Below are 19309 nucleotides of genomic sequence, written 5' to 3'. Positions count from 1 at the left end.
GGGACACAGTGGACACGGCCGTCTGCCTTCAAAGCTGGAGGTTGGCAGAGGCCAGCCCAGGAGGAAGTCCATCTGGGGGGTCGTCCGGGCCGGAGGGAAAGGTGGTTTGTGAGAAAGCAGGCCCTCGGGGGTGCAGGCTCTGGGGAGGGGAGAGCAGGAGCCGCAGACCCCAACGGTGCCCCAGGTCTGCGGTGCTTCCAGAGGTGAGAAGTGGCGAAGTGACAGGGTCCAGTTTGTATCTGGAAAAGGTCTCTCTGGGATCTGCTGGGAGCAGCTCGGGTCATCCCTGCAGGAGGCCGTGGTGTTGGGGCAGGAGGGGGGCGGGCCGGGAAGTTGTGTGGAAGGCGGGCCCTGGGCGGGGGGTGGGGGGATGTGGGCTGGGGAGGGGGTGCTGGCTGGGCATCACAGGAGGGGACCGGTGAGCACGGGCCCACAGGGCTCCGTCCGACGCGGAGACGAGGGGCGTGCTGGGGCCACCCCCCAGGGGCACGGGTGCGGCATGGCTGGTGCTGGAAGGGAGTCTGGGGGACAGGTGATGCGGGCGCTGATGCCCGGCCTGGTGGAGAGAGCGCACGGGTCCGAGTCCGCCTCAGGAGCCGGTGGGGGTGGAGAGCGTCCAAGTCAGGCGGAGAGGTATGCGGACCGGTTGGTTTTTAAACTTAAAACAAGCATAAGTCAGACACAAGGAAGCACACACGAGAAAGGGGTGGCCATGCTGTCACCTGCCCTCCGGCTCCCGCTGCAGCCTCGCACACCCACCTCCCAGTGCAGCGTCCCCAGCTGCTGACCGGCGACCTTTGACTCAACTGCCCAGTTACCCTCCTCTGGGAGGTTGGAGACTGTGGGCTCAAGTCAGGGTGTCGGCCACTGGCCTCCTGGGGGCTCAGCCAGGCGGCTGCAGGACGGGGCTCCTGCCTCCCTTCTACCTGCTGCCCCCTCCACCTTTAAGGCCAGCACGGTGGTCGTGTCCCTCGGTATTTGCCCCCCGACCCCTCTCTGCCTTCAGTTGGAGATCTCTGCTTTTATCAGCCGCCGTGATTGCCTCGGTGCCCGGCTGCCCCGGGCCGTCCCCGCCTGTAGCTCCCTCCATAATGTTAGCTGCACCTGTAGGGCGAGCCCTGGCCAGCCCGCGTCCCAGTCCTGGGGCTGAGGCGTGGCGTCTCAGGCCGGACCCTCCTGCCACGCACCGTGGTCCCGCCCCACGTGGCTTCGTCACCAGACACTGCGTGAGTCCCGTCCCTCGTTTTAGCTTGACCTTCAGCTCCTGCAAGCTGGCTGTGGGTTCCCCACCCGACAGGCCTCCAGCCCGGGTGTCGGGTGCAGCTGTCAACGTGTGCCGCTGGCCACCCCGCCAGGGCCGAGGCCGAGAGCGGATGGGGTTTTGGGGCACAGGTCTGCTCAGCTGCTCTCAGGCCCTCGGGTCCTCGCCTGTGCCACGGTCCTCAAGGGTGGGGGCCCTGCTGCGCGTCTGACCCCGCCAGGCGCAGCGGCTGCGCCTTCAGCTCGGGGAGGTACTAGAGAATAACGCGCTCTCCGTCCGCGCCACCCAGGCCGTACTTCGAAGGCTTGTCCCACTCCAGCTCGCAGACAGAGATCGGGAGTATCCACAGTGCCCGGAGCCAGAAGGAGCCTCCGAGTCCGGTGAGCGGCCCGGAGCCAGGCAGCCCCGTGCTCCCACGGGGGCCCTCGGGTGGGGGGGGCGCACCCTCGGGTGGGGGTGGGGCGCACCCTCGGGTGGGGTGGGGCACCCTGACCCTTCCTGTCTGAGCCCCTCGAGGCAGCTTGCGCGTTGGTGCTGGGCCGACCCAAGGCCAAGCATGCTCGGCCCGGGTCCCCCTGCCAGGCTCCAGGTGACAGTCGTGGGGTGACCCTGAACCCACAGTCCAGGAAATCCTGGCCAGTCTCCCCAGGCTGCCTCCAAGCCCAGAACCCCCTGCCCAGAGGTGAGCCAGCCTCGGTGCCATGGTCGGACACAGCCTGATTCCCTCCCGTCTCGTCCACACAGGCTGACGTGCCTGAGAAGACGCGGGCCCTCGGAGGGAAGCAGCCAAGTGACAGCATCTCCGATTCCGTGGCCCATGTGAGCAGGCGGGGCCACGTTCACGGGTGCCAACAGAGAGCCCACTTACGTGCTGCCTCTAGGGGTCTGATCCCTGACCGGCAGGTCCTCCTGCTTCTGCCACCCAGAACCTGTGCACAGAACCACGAAGGCGCCCCTGAACTCACCCCCACCCCAGGGAGGGGGCCAGGTTTCACCCCATGCCAGGGGAACGGTCAGGGCCCCCCGGATTCACCCCACTCCAGGGGGACGGTCAGGGCCCCCCGGATTCACCCCACCCCAGGGGGACGGTCAGGGCCCCCCGGATTCACCCCCACCCCTGGGGGACGTTCGGGGCCCCCCGGATTCACCCCCACCCCTGGGGGACGTTCAGGGCCCCCCGGATTCATCCCCACCCCTGGGGGACGTTCAGGGCCCCCCGGATTCACCCCACCCCAGGGGGACGTTCAGGGCCCCCCGGATTCACCCCACCCCAGGGGGATGGTCAGGGCCCCCCGGATTCACCCCACCCCAGGGGGACGTTCAGGGCCCCCCGGATTCACCCCACCCCAGGGGGATGGTCAGGGCCCCCCGGATTCATCCCCACCCCCGGGGGACGTTCAGGGCCCCCCGGATTCACCCCCACCCCTGGGGGACGTTCAGGGCCCCCCGGATTCACCGCACCACAGGGGGATGGTCAAGGCCCGCCCTGGATTCACCCCAGCTCTGGGAGGCAGCAGGCGTCCCCACGCTTCCCTGTCAGGAACGGCCCGTGAACACCTCGGCTGGTTCCTACTGCCCTTGTGAGGGTTCTTAGGGAAGGTCCAGAGGAGGTTTGGGGAGGGTTGGTGCGGGTCTCTCGGTGGCAGCCAGGACTGAGCCCTGTGGTTGGAGGGTGAAGTCAGCTCACTTCCCAGGGCAGCACGGGGCCGTGTCCGCACGCAGGGAGCCACCGACCAAGAGAGGCCTAGGCGGCCCCACCCAACCCAGGGCCCTCTGCCACGGGAGCGCGTGGCCGAGAGGAGGCCCCGGGGGCGTGCGTTCCTGACCAGCGCCATTCTCTGTCCGTCAGAGCGCGCCCACCCCGGGGGAGCCGCCAGCCCCGCCCGAGGACAGCCCGGAGGTGGAGCCCTCTGCCCTGGACACGTTCACCGAGAAGCTGCCACCCAGCGGGCGGATCACCAAGACAGAGTCTCTGGTCATTCCCTCCACCAGGTGACTGGCCGCCCGGCGAGGCCATCAGGCCGGCAATGCCTGTGTGGGCCCGTGTGGGAGGGACCGTCCGACCGGATGAGCGTCACCTGGGAAGCACTCAGGTCTCCAGGCCCGTCCCGGGAGGTCCACATTGGACCCCCACCCCCCATCCGCACCGAACTAGCCGCCTGCAGGTCTGACCGGGCCGAGGTGTGGCTGCTTGCTCCGAGGGCAGGGGAGGTCCCGCTGTCCTTGACTCACGTTCTCCTGGACCAGGGACTGTACGAGTGGAGCAGGGCTTGTGCTAGGTGCCGCTGCTCCCGTGGTGCTGGGTGCCGGAGCACGTAGGGTGTGCCCCGCTGAGCCCACGTGCGCTGCGTCGGGGGAGCTGGACCCAGCGCCTGTGTGGACGGGCACAGCAGCCCTCACGGACTGTGAGGGGTCCAGCGCAGGATGTCTGTGGGGCGGGGGAGGGGGTGGCAACTGGGCCGGGGTCCCGAGGACCCTGCCTCCCAGAGTGGGTCATGTAATTGGGTGAGCGCCGCATCAAAAGCTGGGGTCTGAGGTGCAGTGACCTCAGGTGGCTTCCTGGTGGTGGACGAACCTTCTGGGTCCCTCACGTGCCCTCTTCCCCTCCCCCACCTCGATCAGGTCCTTGCTCCGGCTCTGCTGCTCCTTCCTTGGGCACCCACCCTCGCCCTCTGAACTGCCCTGCGTGGTCACCTCCCCCCTCCCCCCCCCCCCCGCCCCCGGCCACAGTTGGCCACATGCCCACCACTGCCTCAGGGCCTCAGATCCCACCCCACAGCTCGCTGCCCCCTGGAGGGCCACAGAGCCGGCATGGGCCTCCGCCCCGCCCTCTCCCGGGGCTGCAGTCCCGTGCAGCTGTTGCTCAGCACGCTGCATCAGGCCTTATGCCCCGATTTTCAAGGGTGGTGCCCCACAGATCAGCCCTCACTGCCCACCGCCTGCCCGCCACCCCACGCACGTCTACTCACAGAAACGAGAAACAAAACCCAGCACTGATACGGCATTTGGTATTGAAACCCCCAGCCTAGCTCTTCACCCGATGGCAGCCCCTGCCCTGGCGTGAGACCCAGCGGGGCAGGCACCTCGAGCACCAGGGTGCCCTGTCTTATGTTTCTGTGACAGGAAGTTTCCAGAAGCAGTGGGTCTGGGCGCTGGCACTGGCCTGGCTGGGGCGCACAGAGGCCTGTGTCAGGGCCGGGAGGAGCTCCAGGCCGCCGGGCACTGGGCTGCACCAGGCTTGTGTCCCGGGCGTGGGAGGTCTCAGTCCCCACAGGTGCCCCTCGGGCCCTCTGGGGTTCGTGGGCTCTGTGTGGCCTTCGGCCCTGCTGCCTGACAGCGCACACCACGCCACGACCATCCTCAACTGCCTCTGCTGCTGGGTGGCCCCTGCCTGGGGCAGTGAGTTCCTGCAGGCTGCCCCAGCCCGTCCCTTCCCCCGCAGGGCCGAGGGGAAGCAGGCCGGCCGCCGGGGCCGGAGCACGTCGCTGAAGGAGCGGCAGCCGGCGCGTCCGCAGAACGAGCGGGCCAACAGCCTGGACAACGAGCGCTGCCCGGACACTCGGAGCCAGCTGCAGGTGGGTGCCCAGCCCAGGGCGGGGACCCCGGCCACCCCCGGCTGGCCCAGGGCGGGCGGCTCCAAGGCGAGGGCGCTTGTTCTCTACCTGGAGGGCTTGTCGGGACAGCCCACTGCCGCTGCTGCTGCCGCCCCGCTGCAGCGCCTTCAGCCCCGTGGCCGCTGTCCACAGCGAGGCCGTGTGTCTGAGCCCTCCCAGGTGGCTGCTGGAGAGGGAGTGGGGCTGAGCAGGTGAGGGGCAGGCGCAGCTCCCCTCACGCTGGGTTCGGCGGGCACTGTGTCTTCAGATCCCCAGGAAGACTGTGTATGACCAGTTAAACCACATCCTCATCTCAGATGACCAGCTCCCCGAAAACATCATTCTTGTCAACACCTCGGACTGGCAGGGGCAGGTGGGGAGGGGCGGCGCATCCTCCCCGCAGAGGGGAGGGGGGAGGGGCGGCCCATCCTCCCTGCAGAGGGGAGGGGGGAGGCGGCGGCGCAGCCTCCCCGCAGAGGGGAGGGGGGAAGGGCAGTGCAGCCTCTGCAGGGTGGAGCGTCCAGGGGCTGGGCGTCCACCCGCAGGATGGAGTGGCGGGGGTGTCTGGCCAGCCTTGCCTGTTTGTGGACCCTGACCGAGGCGCGCTCACAGGCGAGGCTGGTGGTGGGTGGCTCGGAGGCTCACCCTCCGCCGCCTCCCAGTTCCTCTCAGACGTCCTGCAGCGGCACACGCTCCCCGTGGTGTGCACGTGCTCTGCTGCCGACGTCCAGGCGGCCTTCAGCACCATCGTCTCTCGGATACAGAGATAGTGAGTCCCACACCCTCCGTGGCTGCCGCCCGGGAGTCCATGGGGATCTCTGCACCCCAGCGTTTTGTGTGGCTCCGTCCTGCCGATCCGCAGTCCTGCCAGGGCAGGGAGGAGAGCAGTGGCCCAGGCGGGAGCTTCCTCAGCGCTGGGGGAATCCTGGGCGGGTCTGGGGGGCCTGGGTTCCGGTGACTCCATCAGCGTGAGCCGTGGGGGAGGCCGGGTGGAGGGGAGCAGGGGCGCCCTGGGGCCCCCCTCGGGCCCAGCGAGGACGGCCCTCGCGGCGGGGGTGGCTCCCTGAGGCGTCTGTTCCCTCTCGTCCTGCCTGCGGGACCGCAGCTGCAACTGCAATTCCCAGCCGCCGACCCCCGTGAAGATCGCCGTGGCGGGAGCGCAGCATTACCTCAGCGCCATTCTGCGGCTCTTCGTGGAGCAGCTGTCCCACAAGACCCCCGACTGGCTGGGCTACATGCGCTTCCTCGTCATCCCGCTGGGTGAGGGGCGCGCTTGAGTCCTCCGCGGGAGCCACGCGGATGCCCGGCAGCGGCGCCCGCCCTCCGAGCGCCCGCAGGCCCCGCAGCTTGGGCGACTCGATGTCGTCTTGGATTTGTTGTCAAAGTGCCAAGCAGGGGTTGGTTATTAACCTCTTAAAGTTATCAGAATCCTTTGCAAATCAAAACCGAAATCCCATTTGTCGGCTTACGCAATATGTTGCAAACAAATCTGTCTCCTGGAAAGGGCTGAGGTGTAGAGGAGACCCCTCCCCGCAGCGCAAGAGGCCGTCTGGTCTGCAGGACACACCTCGGTTCGGCCGAGTGATCTGTGTTCCAAGGAGGCCGAGAAGCCGCTTCCTTGGGGACCGGGGGTTGGGGGCCGAAGTCATCGGGGAGGCGCGGAACTGCGCGCGGGGTCCGCGCATCCTGATGCTCTCCCTTCGGCTCGCAGGCTCCCACCCGGTGGCCAGATACCTGGGCTCCGTGGACTACAGGTACAACAACTTCTTCCAGGATCTGACCTGGAGAGACCTATTCAACAAACTGGAGGCCCAGAGCGCCGGTGAGGCCCGGGCCCCGGCCACGCCCCTTGCGCCCCCGCCCTCGAGCCCACGCTGCCACGCCCCTCGCGCGCGTGCCCACGTCGCCACGCCCCCCCCAGCCCTGGCGCCCACCCCACCAAGCCTCCGTGAGAACCCGAGTCGTTCGCTGTCCTCTGAGACGCGACCTGTGTGCCTGCCTTTTTCTCAGGCCCCTCTGGGGCCTGAGCGCCTGGGAGGGAGGTGGGGTCAGCGGGCCGGGCCAGTGGAGCCTCGGCCAGGATGCTTCCCTTTGCCCACCGTGAGTCTCAGAGGTCCTTGGCGACCGGGCCCCCGGGGAGGGCTCTTCAGGACTTGGACAGGCCTTGCTGCCCTCCCCAGGACCCCGTGAGGGTGGCTGCCAGAGGAGCTGCTCAGCCGCCCCCAGCATGGCCGCCTGGATTCGGGGTGCTGGCGTGCAGCATCCCACGAACCCCTCCTGGTCTCCTCGTGCAGTGCAGGACACGCCGGACATTGTGTCGAGGATCACGCAGTACATCTCAGGGGCCAACTGCGCCCACCAGCTGCCCATCGCGGAGGCCATGCTGACCTACAAGCAGAAGAGGTACCTCCTGGGGCCTGGGTGGGTGTGGGGCGGCGGCAGCGACCCACCGTCCCTCTGCGGTCTCGGCGGGCAGCCCGCAGTTCTCGCTGTCCCAGCTCCTTGGGTTGCTCATTGGGCTCTGCGGGAGGGAAGCCGAGCTGGGATCGGGGGAGCCTGTGAGCCATCCGAGCAGCCCCCAGTTCTCCTCGACCACTGCACCCTTTCCCGATGCGTATCGGAGTTAGAATGAGCTGGTCGCTTTTTCTTTCTCGTTGTGTGTGTTGGGACTTCCGGTAGTAAAAGTTACAAGAATAGTGGTCCTGGTGCTTGGCCCCCAGCAGCGACCTGCCTTCTCTAGCCTGGGCACACGCTCCTCCAATAGCGGGGCTTCCCGGCAGGGAGACCCGTTTCTCACCCCGCCCAGTGCAGGACGGCGGTCAGGGGCCGTGCCCAGGACGGGGTGGGCCTGGGCGCACAGGTTGGGGGATCGAGCGGCCCCTTAGCCAGCCCCCGGACAGAGGCGTCCGGGTGGGGAAGGGCAGGAATAGGCAGACCACGCCGGGCTGATGAAGTACAGCTCCCCCGCTCCCGTCGGGGACGGTGCTCAGCTCCTTAAGGCGGAGGCAGAATCGAGCCAAAGCCTCTGCAGGCGGCCAGCGCACAGCCTAGCGCAAGGTTCCCGGCTCTTCCTCTGCGCGGGGCACGGGGACCGCTGTGCTGGTGCCGTGCCTGGGGGTGCCTCGCCGCACCTGAGCATCTAGTAACGTCATGTTTTTCTCTTTGGTGGCTTTCTGAAAAGGAGAAAGAACTTTCATTTTGACTTTACTCTCAGGTACCGCTGTCCCTGGGGCCGCGCCCCCTTCTGCCCGCTGGCTGGTCTTTAAGGCTGTTTAGCAGTGTCAGCAGGTGGGCCCCGGTGCACTGCCAGCTGCCCTAGCCAGGCCTGCACTCGGGCCCCCACCCAGCTGCAGCGACAAAAGCCTGCTGCCTGCAAGTCGCCGGGCAGGCTCTTTGTTTCCGTCCTGAGTTTGGGTTTAAGAAATGGCCGACTGAACTTCTTCTCCCTGAGCTGCTCCATCTCTGAAGCCTGGCGGCGCTGCCTCTTAAATGAGCAGCAGGGGCTGGTTTCACCCCGAGAGCTGCCGGGTGCTGGCAGCTCTCTCCGACTGTGGGCCTTGCTCCCAGCACATGGTACCAGCAGCTGGGGGAGGATGGCGTTCATGCGGACCCTCCACGTGGGGGCGGTGGGGAGAGGGGATGGGGAGCTCGCCCTGGGTGACGGCAGTGGTCAGTGGCCAGCTCCAAGCCCCCGCCGCCCTGCACCCAGGCCGTGTTTACCTGGATGGGACCGCTGCACACGGGCGAAGTGCTCGTCTCCCCCAAGGCGGCTCCACCCTCGGTTTGGCTGTCTGTTGGGAGCTGAGCTCCGGATGCTCCCAGGGTTGCCCTTTCACACAGGGCCCCTGCCTGCCTGGCGTCCTGCACTGGGTCCCTCAGGGCGCTTCTCTGCCATGGGTCTCAGGTTATTGCTCTCCTGGGAAAGCCCCCCAGGGAGGGTCCTTGGGTCCCAAGTGGCCTCTCTGCTGGGCCCTGGGCCAGACCAGGAGGAGGGGTCTAAGCTCGTTGGACTGTCCTGCTAAACAAGCCTCAGGGGCTAGAGAAAGACCAGCCGTGGTGTGCGCTGCTGACCCCTCGGGCTGTCCTGTGGGCCTGCGCCGGCTTCCCTCCCCTCCCCCCCCCCAGCCGAGGCGCCGGGAGTCCGCGGCATGCTGCGCTGCCTGGGCCACAGCTTCTCGACTGTGCTGCGGTTGGCGCTCGTGAGCCCCGAGCCGGGGCTTAGGAGACCCTGAGCCTCCTCCGTGCCTCGTGCCCCCGCCTCCGCGTTACAGTGGTGACACCGGCATGGGGGGTCGGGCGGGGGCTCCGGATGCCCTGCTGGAGCCCTGTGAAGGCAACGTGCCATCCACGCTTGGAGCCCGGGGCTGGAAGCACAGCAGGTCGGCCTTTGCCTGCTGTGACAGAGAACAGGCTGCTGTCCACCTGGAGGGGTCAGGAGACCCAGGAGAGGATGGGCAGCGGGCACGGCCCTTCTGGTCCCTCTCCAGCCCAGGCCCCGTGAGGGCACCTGCAGGGAGGAGCCTATCTGCCCAGCGCCAGCTCCCAGCCTGGGCTCGGACCCGCCGTTTGTCCCCCCGGGCAACCGCTAGAGGGCTTCCCAGCGCCTCTACACCAGCCTCGTGTGGGCTGCGCCCCCTCAGCCTCCAAGCCCCCCCCCCACCTCAAGGGGAGGCACGCCACACCACCCCCCACGTGCGGGTCTCAGGAGCCACGCCCAGGGGCCTTGCCGCAGAGCCGCGGCTCAGGCCCTAGGAGTTCTGTCCGCTGCCCTGCCAAGAACACGTGTGCCCCTCCGCACCCAGGGTCCAGGGTGAGGGTCTCGGTGGAAGCTGGTGTCACCCCCGTCTCGCCGGGCGCGTGCCGCGTTCTGGATGTGGTCTGCATGGCCCAGGGGCGGCTTGGCTTTGGCGTTTGTGGCGAGCAGTCCCTGAGTCCCGTCTCTTGAGGCCCCCGTTTGCCTGCCTTTCTGCGTGCCGATCGTGGGGCGGAGGGGCGGGGGGGGACGGGCCGTGGCTCGCCGAGGGTGGGAGCCCTGAGGGTCCGAGCCTCCCGTGCGCTGGGCCAGGGACCCCACCCGGCTTCCTGCTTCTTGCCGCCCTGCATGCAGAAGGAGGTCTGGGCGCAGGATTTGGGTTGATTCGTTGCTTGAAATGAAAAAAGAGAAGTTTTCTCTTCCAACTGTACTCTCCTTGTAAGGGGGAGAGAGACTGGTAATCTGGTCATTTTCAATTGGATGGACTGAACCTGTAGGGTCTTTCACCCAAAGACATTTGCTGTCTCTTTTGCGAAGGTGGGGTGGGTGGTGCCGGGGCAGAGGTCGTGGGTGCCCAGATCCCGGGGGTGCCTTGGGGGGGGCGGCGGCTCCTGCCGGGACCAGCCTGACAGCACTTTGTGCTGGCCCCTGGGCCAGGGTCACTTGGCCAGCTGGTGGCCACACTTCACGGGGAGCGCCAGCCAGGTGCAGGCCTCCGCCCCCCCCACAGGGGCAGGGAGGGGAGGGCCTCTTGAAGGCTCTGGCGACGTGGGGCTCCTGGTCCCGGGAGTTGGTACCCAGGGAGGCCCCCCCCAACCACCTGCTTGGAGCAGAGGCTTCTCCCTGAGTGACACCCCTGGGCCACTGCCTTGCGTGGCGCGCACGTGTGGACTCACCCGCAGAAGAGTTGATCTTTGACGACAGGCTCTGGTTTAGGGAGATGAGACAAATGGAACTGGGAGGTCAGCTCGGAGAGCAGGCCCACGGCTGGGTGGACGCCGCCAGCCGAGGAAGCGGGGAGGGGCGCCTATCTTCCCTGAAGCTGGGGGAGGGACAGAAGGCTCAGGACCGGCCCCGCCCTGGGGACCTACACGGAGGCGGCCAAGAAGGAGGCGCTCTCCCAGCCGCCGGTGGAGCCTCAGTCCTGCGGGAGAACCCCTCGGACCACAGCCCAGGCTAAGGCGGACACCAGGCGGGGGCAGGAGCAGCCCTGGCTGGGGAAGAGGGAGAGGAAGAGACGGGTTTGCACCCCCTCGGCTCCTGCCAACACCCGCACCCAGGGCCCTTGGACACTGGATGCCTTTGCCACCGATGGGCTGTGACCAGCGGTTCCGGCGAGGCTGAGGTTCTGCCAGAAGTCCTGCAGAGCCCGTGGGCACAGAGCAGCAGCACAGCCCACAGAGCCTCAGTCTCGCCCTCGGGCTCCTCTTGGGGCATCGTTCTGTTAGAACGTGGCGTGTGCACCCCATCACCGAGGCCAAAGTCCTGGAGATAGGCCTCCCCCACAGTGGGCACCAGCTTTACCCAGACCGTCTGGGAGAAAACCTCCCTAGCCTGGCTTGGGCCAGTCACCCCCGATCACTGGCAGAGGCCCAGACTGTTCCTGGGGCATCCTGGGGGCACAGAAAGCCGGCCTCTCGGGGCTCAGTGAGTGGGGCCAGCAGGAAGACCTTTGGGCTAGGCTGGGCTGGCTGCCCCGAGCCCCAGGCCCCCAGGATAGAGTGGCGGATTCCTGGGCGAGGCTGCACTCTCCACCCTTCCCCTCTGGGCTGTCCCGTGGGCCTCTGGACCTCGGTGCAGAGATGCGTTTGCCCTTGCTGTATGTCAGAAGGGTTTGCGGGTCTGAGGTCCAGGCCAGGCGTCCTGCGGGAGGGTGGGAGCGAGGCAGTGGGTGGGGCAGGGCCGCTCCGAAAGGGCCTGTCCCTCGGGGAGAGCGCTAACTGTCTGTTTCCCTCGTCTTAGCCCCGACGAAGAGTCCTCTCAGAAGTTCATTCCCTTCGTAGGGGTGAGTACTGCTCGGGCAGGCAGTGCCATGCGCAGAGCTTCGCTGCCGCCTGGCTGGCTCCGCCTGCTGCCGCGAGACCCTTCCTCTGCCGAGAGGTCTTCCATAATCGCTCTGTTCTTGCATTAACTTGATCTGTTCCAGAACCTTCCTCACCAGTTTGAGCTGAGGACTTGCCTTATACGTTTCTCCCACCCTAAAGCTCTCTGTTTTTTCTTGCTGCGGTTGGGGGGTGAGCCCAGGCGTATCGCTGCCCCGGCTCTGCTGGGGCCTGACATGTGGAAGCAGGCAGCCCACCTGGGGGTGAGGATCCAGTTCTCAGCACCGTCCTGGGTGTCCGGGCCCAGTGTCAGGCTCAGCTCTTCAGGGGGTACCGAGGGTCGGCGGGCCTCAGGCCAGGCCCCGCCTGGGGTGGGGGCAGAGGGCTGCCTCTGTCCTCTGGGAGCCGCAGGGCAGGCTTGCTCGGCTGGGATCACCCCTGTAAGTTGGGAGGTTTTGCTTTTTCCCACTGCCAAGGAGTAAGGACTACTCCTTGCTGGCCAGGCCACGCGTCCACAGCCTGTGGTCCCACCGTGGTCTCCAGCCCGGCCTCTGCTGTGAGAGCCGTACGGCAGCCTGGCAGACAGCAGGGCCTCTAGGCCGTGGTTCGCTCTGCTCAGGCGTCAGGTGGCTGCTGGCTGTACTTGGAGGGGGCTGGTCCGGAGCAGCCTGTCCTGAGGAAGCTGCTGCGGTGACAGGAGGGCCTGTCCCGCTGGCTGCCTTGAGATGCCACCGCGTGACCGAGGCAGGAGCCGTTGTTGTCGTGATTTCTTTCACGTGACACAGCTCCCGCCCTGGTCAGGATGGGGCCAGGCCCCCTCCCCCACCAGCAGCCCACGCGGGTTTGGAGCAGGCCCCAGGGCTGCCTTAGGGCCCCGCTGGGCAGGGCTCCCTCACTCCAGCACCTGACCCGCTGACATCTGCGCCCGCCAGTCTCACAGGCACGCAGTTTGCTGAGTCCAGGGTGTGGGCCCCGAGAGGTTCGCTCGTGGAGGTAGGGCCAGTCCTGCCGGAGGCCACGTGTGTCCTGAATGCTGGCCACAGCTCAGGGCCAGGCCAGGGGCTGGCTGGCAGCCTTCGTCCTGGGAGTGAGGGGGGGCCACAGAGCTTGCTTTAATTCAAGGGCGCCTCCCAAACATGCCCCCTGCACAGGGAGGTCCCTCAGCAGGGCCTGTACCGTGGCTGACCACGCAGGCGGTGGCTCCCTTGAGCTTAGCTCTGTCCCACAGACTGAGGGGCTGGGACCTGGCTCGGCCCCAGGAGTTCCTGGGGGCTGGGGGCACATGGAGGATGGGTGGTAGGAAAACAGGTCCCTGCCCGGTGTGGAGTCCCAGCGCCACCCCCGGGCCACTGCCAGCACGTTCCGTTGCCTTCTAGGTGGTGAAGGTTGGAATAGTGGAGCCATCTTCGGCCACTTCAGGTAACTCCATCATCCCTGCATTGGGGGCTGGGGTGCAGGAGGGCCGGGGCAGCCCCAGCACCAACACGCACCTTGCTGAGGGGCTTCTGTTCCCCATGGATGGGCCACTCCTGACCCTGGAGGCCTGACAGCTCCCCCTCAGCCTAAGCGGGGGGTGGGGGGGGCGGGGGGAGGGGTCTCCCGCTTCCCACACATGCCCCCGCCCAGCCCACAGCTGCCTGGCCTCCCTGCCACGTCTGGGTCCAGAGGGCTTGGGGCAGAGCAGCGCGGGAGCTCAGCACTGGCCCCCGACTCCTTCCCAAGGTGACTCAGATGACGCGGCCCCCTCGGGCTCCAGCGCACTCTCGTCCACCCCGCCGTCCACATCTCCCGCGGCCAAGGAGGCCTCACCCACCCCGCCCTCCTCCCCGTCGGTGAGCGGGGGCCTGTCCTCCCCCAGGTAAATGCAGCCATGTGGGCGGACGCTGCCCCCCAGCTCACGCCGTCCGTCCCCCCAGCGCAGCAGGGACTGTGCTGAGAACACTGGCAGTTCCTCGTGGTCCCTGGCTGTACCCTGGGGTGCCAGGAAGCAGAGGGTCAGGGCGGAAGGTGGGCTCAGCGGCCCTGCAGGGGCCGTGGTGGTGTCGACCAAGGCTCATCAGACAAGTGAGTCGGGGCGCTGGACTGCTCAGTCCTGGCCTGGTGTCTCCCCACCTCGCCCCACCCCCTGCCTTCCTAGGGACGGGAACTACAGAGTACAAATACGGGGTGCTCTGCACACAGAGGGGATTTTGGAAACTCAGATGTGAGTAGAAGGCGCGGGGACAGTGGGTGGGGGCTCCGCAGCCCCCGTCGGATGCCCTCGAGGCTCTCGTGAGCAGAGCTCACCCAGGCAGGACCGCCGCAGGGTCGGGGAGGACTTGGGCCCTGAGACCGCACCTCCAAGGGGTCGGTGGGCCTGGGCCCACCAGACAGAGCGGCAGCGTGGGCGGGCGGCAGGTCTGGACACTCCTGGGTGGCCCCAGCATCGTGACGATGCTGGGGCCACGGGTGCAGATGGGGCTGCCCCAGGAGACCAGGACGGCCCGCCAGCGGGCTCTGGGCCCCGAGCTCCCCTCCGTCCTCAGCTGCTGCCGGTGGTCCCCCGACGTCGGGCAGCACAGGCACCAGCGGGCGCCTCCTCGCCTGTACCAGCTGTGGGGGTGCTGCCGTCACCCACTGAGGACGGAGGGGTGAGCCTCCCTCGTCTTTCACAGCCAGGGCGTCGGCGCCGAGCTGATGGGGCTGCAGGTGGATTACTGGACGGCAGCCCAGCCCGCAGACAGGAAGAGAGATGCGGAGAGGAAGGACCCGCCCACCACCAAAAACACACTCAAGTGCACCTTCCGGTCTCTCCAGGTCAGCAGGCTGCCCGGCAGCGGCGAGGCTGCGGCCACGCCCACCATGTCCATGACCGTGGTCACCAAGGAGAAGAACAAGAAGGGTGAGGTGGGGAGGCGGGCTGGCTGTCGGGACAATCGAAGGGGCCGCCGGGCAGGCCCCGAGGGCACCACAGGCCTGGGGGCCGCTTCTGTCCAGAGCCCCGGGCAAAGGCCTCCTGGTGGGCGGGCGGTGGCAGGCAGGGTCCGTGCGGAAGGGGGTCCAGATGAGCAGGGTCCAAGGGCCGAGGTGAGCCCACAGCCCCTGCTACCCCCCCATCCCTGAGGGACAACGGGAGGACAGCACAGCCCCTTTTCCTCCTAGTGATGTTTTTGCCCAAGAAAACCAAGGACAAGGATGTAGAGTCCAAAAGCCAGTGCATCGAGGGCATCAGCCGCCTCATCTGCACCGCCAAGCACCAGCAGAACATGCTGCGGGGTGAGCGCTGCCCCCTCCCTGCCTCCCTGCCTCCCTCTCTCTGTCTCTCTGTCTCTCTCTCTGTCTCTCTGTCTCTCCTCTGTCTCTCTCTCTGTCCCCCAGCGGGAGTGTGTGTGGGGGGAGGATATGGAAGTAAACCAGAGCCGAGCTGGGTGGCTTTTCTAAGTTCACCTCAGGAAATGCTTTGGTTTGCTATGAAGTCATACTGCGTAGTTTGAGCTTTGAACACGCGTGGAGGAGGCTATTCGTGTGCGTGGAATGGTTTTCTCAGCCCTTTGTGCTTTATCTCAGCCTTTCTATAGAAGATACTCTGCAAATAACAGAATATGAGCTCTCGAGATTTTTCTTTTTTCATGAGCTCAAGTCTGCCTGCCTCTGTTGATTTTCTGGTTTAAGTGGAGAGTGTTTTAAATTGGGTTTGCAGACCCCTGCTGAGGCAGAGGGGCTGTGGACAAGCAGGTCCCCTGAAGTCGGGAAGGGGCTGGCCGTGGGGGCGGTGGTGGGCAGCTGGCAGGAAGGTCAGCAAGGTGGGCTGGGCCGTCCCAGACCTCTTCCTACGGGGCCACTGAGAACCAGCGAGTGTCGCCTGGGAGTCCCCGGGGGTGTCAGGCCCTCCAGCCTCGTTCTGTGCCACGGCCTGGAGGAGGGGCAGGTGGGTCAGGCGGTCTTGTCCCCCACAGTCCTCATCGACGGTGTGGAGTGGAACGACGTCAAGTTCTTCCAGCTGGCGGCCCAGTGGTCCTCCCACGTCAAGCACTTCCCCATCTGCATCTTTGGACACTCCAAGTCCACCTTTTAGCCCCGCCTGCCAAGGGGCCGCGCCGGCTCCCCGCCCTGCAGCCCTGCGATGGCCGAGCGCCGGGAGGGCCCAGCTGCTTTTCTGTTAACATTTCAGTTTACTGCAGAGACAGACCCTTAAAAACCCAGAGAAAAACAGTCTTAAGTATGAACATGCTCACTACCTGGAAACTAACGGGGCAGCCCCCCACCGGGACCCCACAACTGCTCTGCTTCTTAACCAGAACGTTCGGCAGGGGTGGGAGGTCAGGCGGACAGTGTTGAACTTGAGAATCGTGGAAGGTGTGTTGTGGCCTCAGGACTCCCCCCACCCAGCCCCCCAACAAGAAGGGTTCTTGCCTTTGCGTCCTGTCCTTCCTGAAAGCCAGGACTCTGCTTCCTCGGAGCCAGGGTCCGGCAGGCGGCCACCCCGACCCCCGGCTGCCTGTGTGCCCAGGCACCGAGCTGGGTGGCCAGAGGCCAAAGGCCAGCCTTCTGTCGGGGGCGTCCTGGGCAGAACAGAGGCCAGTCAGGCCAGTCAGCCCAGCCCTGGGCCCCAGCCACCAACCAGGCAAGAGATGCCCCGGCACCGCCCACTCGTGGATCCCAGTGACCTCCAGCCACAGGGGGCAGTGGCGGTTTTATAGTCGCGGATTTTTTAATGCTTTCAAATACATGTTGCAATGTAGCTGCCAAAAAGACGTTGCTCTTCTGAAGCCCCGACAGCCCCTTAGGGCTGAGGCAGAGCAGCGGTGCTGCCCGGGGTCCCCGCCCCCCACACCCACTGCTCCCCCCCGGCCGTCCCCGCGGCGCCGCTCTGCTTCTGCGAGTTGTGCCTGCCCCAGGCTTAGTGGGCACGGTGGCTTCCGCAGCTGCCGCCTCCTGCCCCCACCCCAGCCCCCGTGCTGGCTGGGAGGTGTTTGGCCAGGCAGCCGGGTGTTTGTCCTCTGAAACACTAATGTGGCCAGTTAGAGCTCAGACAAGGCGGCCAGACCATAGGGGCCAAGCCCCGTTGGGGCTGTGGGTGAAGCTGGGGCCCCACCTCTAGGCCGGGCTCCTCAGGACGGAGATGTTTGTGGTCTGGGTCCCTGCGGAGGGGGGCGAGCCTACCCTCCACCTGAGGCCAGGGTCCTCGCCAGTCCTCCCACTACCCCACAGGCCTGCACCCCAGCACTCCACAGGAAGAGCCCCCCAGCTCCTGCCCCTTGGCAGCTGTGGCGGTAGGACCGTGGTGACCCACCCAGGGGGCTGTGAGCCCAGTTTCCTAGGGCCGAGAGCCACACATGCTGTGCTCAGAAACAGTACCAAACGCAGACAGGCTGCAGGCCTTTCCCGCTCTTCTGGAGGACGGGCCTCACCAACAGCCCGTGGCACAGAGGGGTCCCACTTAGTGGATGGAAAATGGCCTATTTTATTACCTGATTACCTCCCCCAGGTGGCTGTACGGGGTCCGAGTGTCCATGGCTGAGGGCCTTGGACCTAGCTGGCAGACAGCGTTTGGACATGGCCTTGGACCAGGGGCCCTGCCCCTCCCTGGGAAGGACCTGGGGGAGGGTGCAGGCCGCTGAGCTGAGGACCCCTTGGGCGGCCTGTGCAGCATCTGCCTGCGGCTACACTCAGAAGCAGCCTGGGGACCTTGAGCCTCCCCCCTCGTTCCCACCACTGGCCTCAGGGCCTTGGTTACTGCTCGCGTTTCCAAAGGTCACACTCAACGGGAAGGAGGTGCAGGTGACACACCCTTGACTTAGCTTTCCAGCTGCAGAGCTAGTTTTAGAAGAAGGGCCAAAGGGGGCTGTCCCATCCACCCCTACTGTGAGCTGTCTTCCTCACGCCTCCCTGTGTCCTTGTACGCACAAGGAGAAGACACCCAGCACCTCTACCCTGTGCCGCTGGGCCTGCAGAGCCCAGTTGTGGTCTGTCCAGTGCCACGGGGCCCACCGGCCACACTGTTTATGGGCCCAGGAGGTCGTGCAGAGGACCCCAACCACCATAACTCACTTGGAGACCTGGGCTTTGCTCACGCTGGTGCCTCGGTTTCCCCATCGGCTAAACGGGGATGGTCACGTTTCCCCAGCCTACCTCATGGAGCTGTTCTGAGGATACATACAAAAGCACTTTGTCCCTGGGAGGAAGGTGATGCAGAAGCCAAAGCCGTCTGTGACTGAGCCAGTGCAGCTGTGAGCACGTGGAGGGCGGTGGGGGCAAGTGAGGAACACGGGCCCCAGACCATGACCCACAGGACAGGAGCAGGGGTCCTCAGCCCATTGGGTGACCAGTGGTCCTTAGGACTCAAAGGTTAAGCCACCAGCCACCTTCGGGTAAGGCCAGGCTCCTCGTGGGCCTGGTGGCATGGTGTGGGCAAGCTCTGCCCTCGCTGAGGTCCCGTGGAGGTGAGCTCCAGCCCTGTATCCGGGCCACTGCTTCTCCCTCCTTGTGTTGGTCCCCTGGGTCCCCATCTCCTCAGGGCATGCAGGCCGGTGTCCCGAGTCAGTGTCACGGCTGCAGATCCGGAAGGAGAGGGACTCTGGGCCCAGAACCAAAGGTCTCTGTGCAGCGGCAGGCAGATCAGAGCGGCCAGGGCCAGCATTGCTGCCCTGTCCTCACTCCCAGATATGAAGACCTGACTGGCCTTTGTCCCAGAACAGGTTCCTCATGACAAGACCGGGCCACTTGCTCCCAAAGGCCAGTTGCCTGACCCCTACACCTGTTCCTTGACCCCTCCCGAGACCCGTCCTGTCCTCCAGTGGAGAGGAAGATAAGTCCTTGGCAGGGGCCTGAGGACTGGGCTTGGGGGTCCCTCCCCCAGGGGAGGCTAAGGGGTGCTGCCGTGCGTTCCTGCAGACCCCCCGTCCAGTTCTTTGTGCGTTGTTTGGTTTCTAGGATGTACGTGTTGCTAGGTTTTTGTGTTTTTTTTTTTAATGGAAAACAGGATTAATGTAAATAGCGTTTTTGGAAAACAGATTCTAATCTCACGTTATGTGACCACGTGGAGTATTTTAAGGTGCTGATGCGACACTAATAAACGCGGGGAGCACTCCCAGGCCCTCCCTCGCCTGCTGTGTGATTCCTCTCGAGCAGCCTCGGCCCCTCCATCCGTCCAGGCGCGAGCTCCGCCCGCCCGTCGCGGGCCGGCGCTCCGAGGCCCCCACGCGAGGCGGGGACCCAAGGGGGCCTGGGGTCAGGGCGCGGACGGCCGGGGGCGTCTGCGAGGCGAGCCCCTCCGAGCGGCGCGGGGCCGGGACTCCTCGAGAGCCCGAGATGAAGCCCCGGGCCATGGACACCGGAGTGGAACCAGGTCCGCGTGGCGAGCGGAACCCCGGTCGGCCCCTGACAACCGAGACCAGGACGCAGGCACGGAAACGGGCCGGAAGCGGAAACGGCAGGGCGGAGCCTGTCGAAGCGGAAGTTCGTGGGGCTCGACTCCGCCCCCTCGGGCCTTTCAGAACCGCTGTGGGCCCCACCCTTTGACCCTCCCAGCACAATGGGCCCGCCCCCGTCCCCGTAGTGTGCCCCGCCCCTCCCCGCCCCCACCCAGTGTACCCCCACCCCGTCCCCGTAGTGTGCCCCTCCCCACCCCCTTCCCCACCCCTGCACCCCTTGTGTACCCCACCTCTCCCCCACCTCCGTA

The 19309-nt window shown here is 66.3% G+C and overlaps 1 protein-coding gene across 6 annotated transcripts in view; it reads left to right on the top strand.

The window, feature by feature from the left end:
* The window catches only part of PACS2 (phosphofurin acidic cluster sorting protein 2), a 60342-nt gene extending 44301 nt beyond the window's left edge, over nucleotides 1-16041 (top strand). For 2 of the 6 annotated variants that reach the window (XM_060145067.1, XM_060144980.1), the window contains exons 10-25: nucleotides 1551-1641; nucleotides 2006-2080; nucleotides 3111-3253; nucleotides 4704-4836; nucleotides 5123-5227; nucleotides 5517-5623; nucleotides 5960-6114; nucleotides 6566-6676; nucleotides 7149-7257; nucleotides 8036-8068; nucleotides 11570-11612; nucleotides 13026-13068; nucleotides 13372-13507; nucleotides 14304-14530; nucleotides 14791-14904; nucleotides 15585-16041. In XM_060145067.1, the coding sequence (XP_060001050.1) occupies nucleotides 1551-1641; nucleotides 2006-2080; nucleotides 3111-3253; nucleotides 4704-4836; nucleotides 5123-5227; nucleotides 5517-5623; nucleotides 5960-6114; nucleotides 6566-6676; nucleotides 7149-7257; nucleotides 8036-8068; nucleotides 11570-11612; nucleotides 13026-13068; nucleotides 13372-13507; nucleotides 14304-14530; nucleotides 14791-14904; nucleotides 15585-15703 (1744 nt within the window). In that variant the 3' untranslated portion in view covers nucleotides 15704-16041. Of the gene's footprint in view, nucleotides 1-1550; nucleotides 1642-2005; nucleotides 2081-3110; nucleotides 3254-4703; nucleotides 4837-5122; nucleotides 5228-5516; nucleotides 5624-5959; nucleotides 6115-6565; nucleotides 6677-7148; nucleotides 7258-8035; nucleotides 8069-11569; nucleotides 11613-13025; nucleotides 13069-13371; nucleotides 13508-14303; nucleotides 14531-14790; nucleotides 14905-15584 lie in introns of those variants that run through there. The other 4 variants (XM_060145256.1, XM_060145161.1, XM_060145442.1 and 1 more) reach the window with 3 other exon arrangements.
* The last annotated feature ends 3268 nt before the right edge of the window (nucleotides 16042-19309 follow it).

This window comes from Lagenorhynchus albirostris, chromosome 1, assembly GCF_949774975.1.
Source record: "Lagenorhynchus albirostris chromosome 1, mLagAlb1.1, whole genome shotgun sequence".
NCBI lineage: Eukaryota > Metazoa > Chordata > Mammalia > Artiodactyla > Delphinidae > Lagenorhynchus > Lagenorhynchus albirostris.
This window is presented reverse-complemented; position numbering and strand designations above follow the sequence as displayed.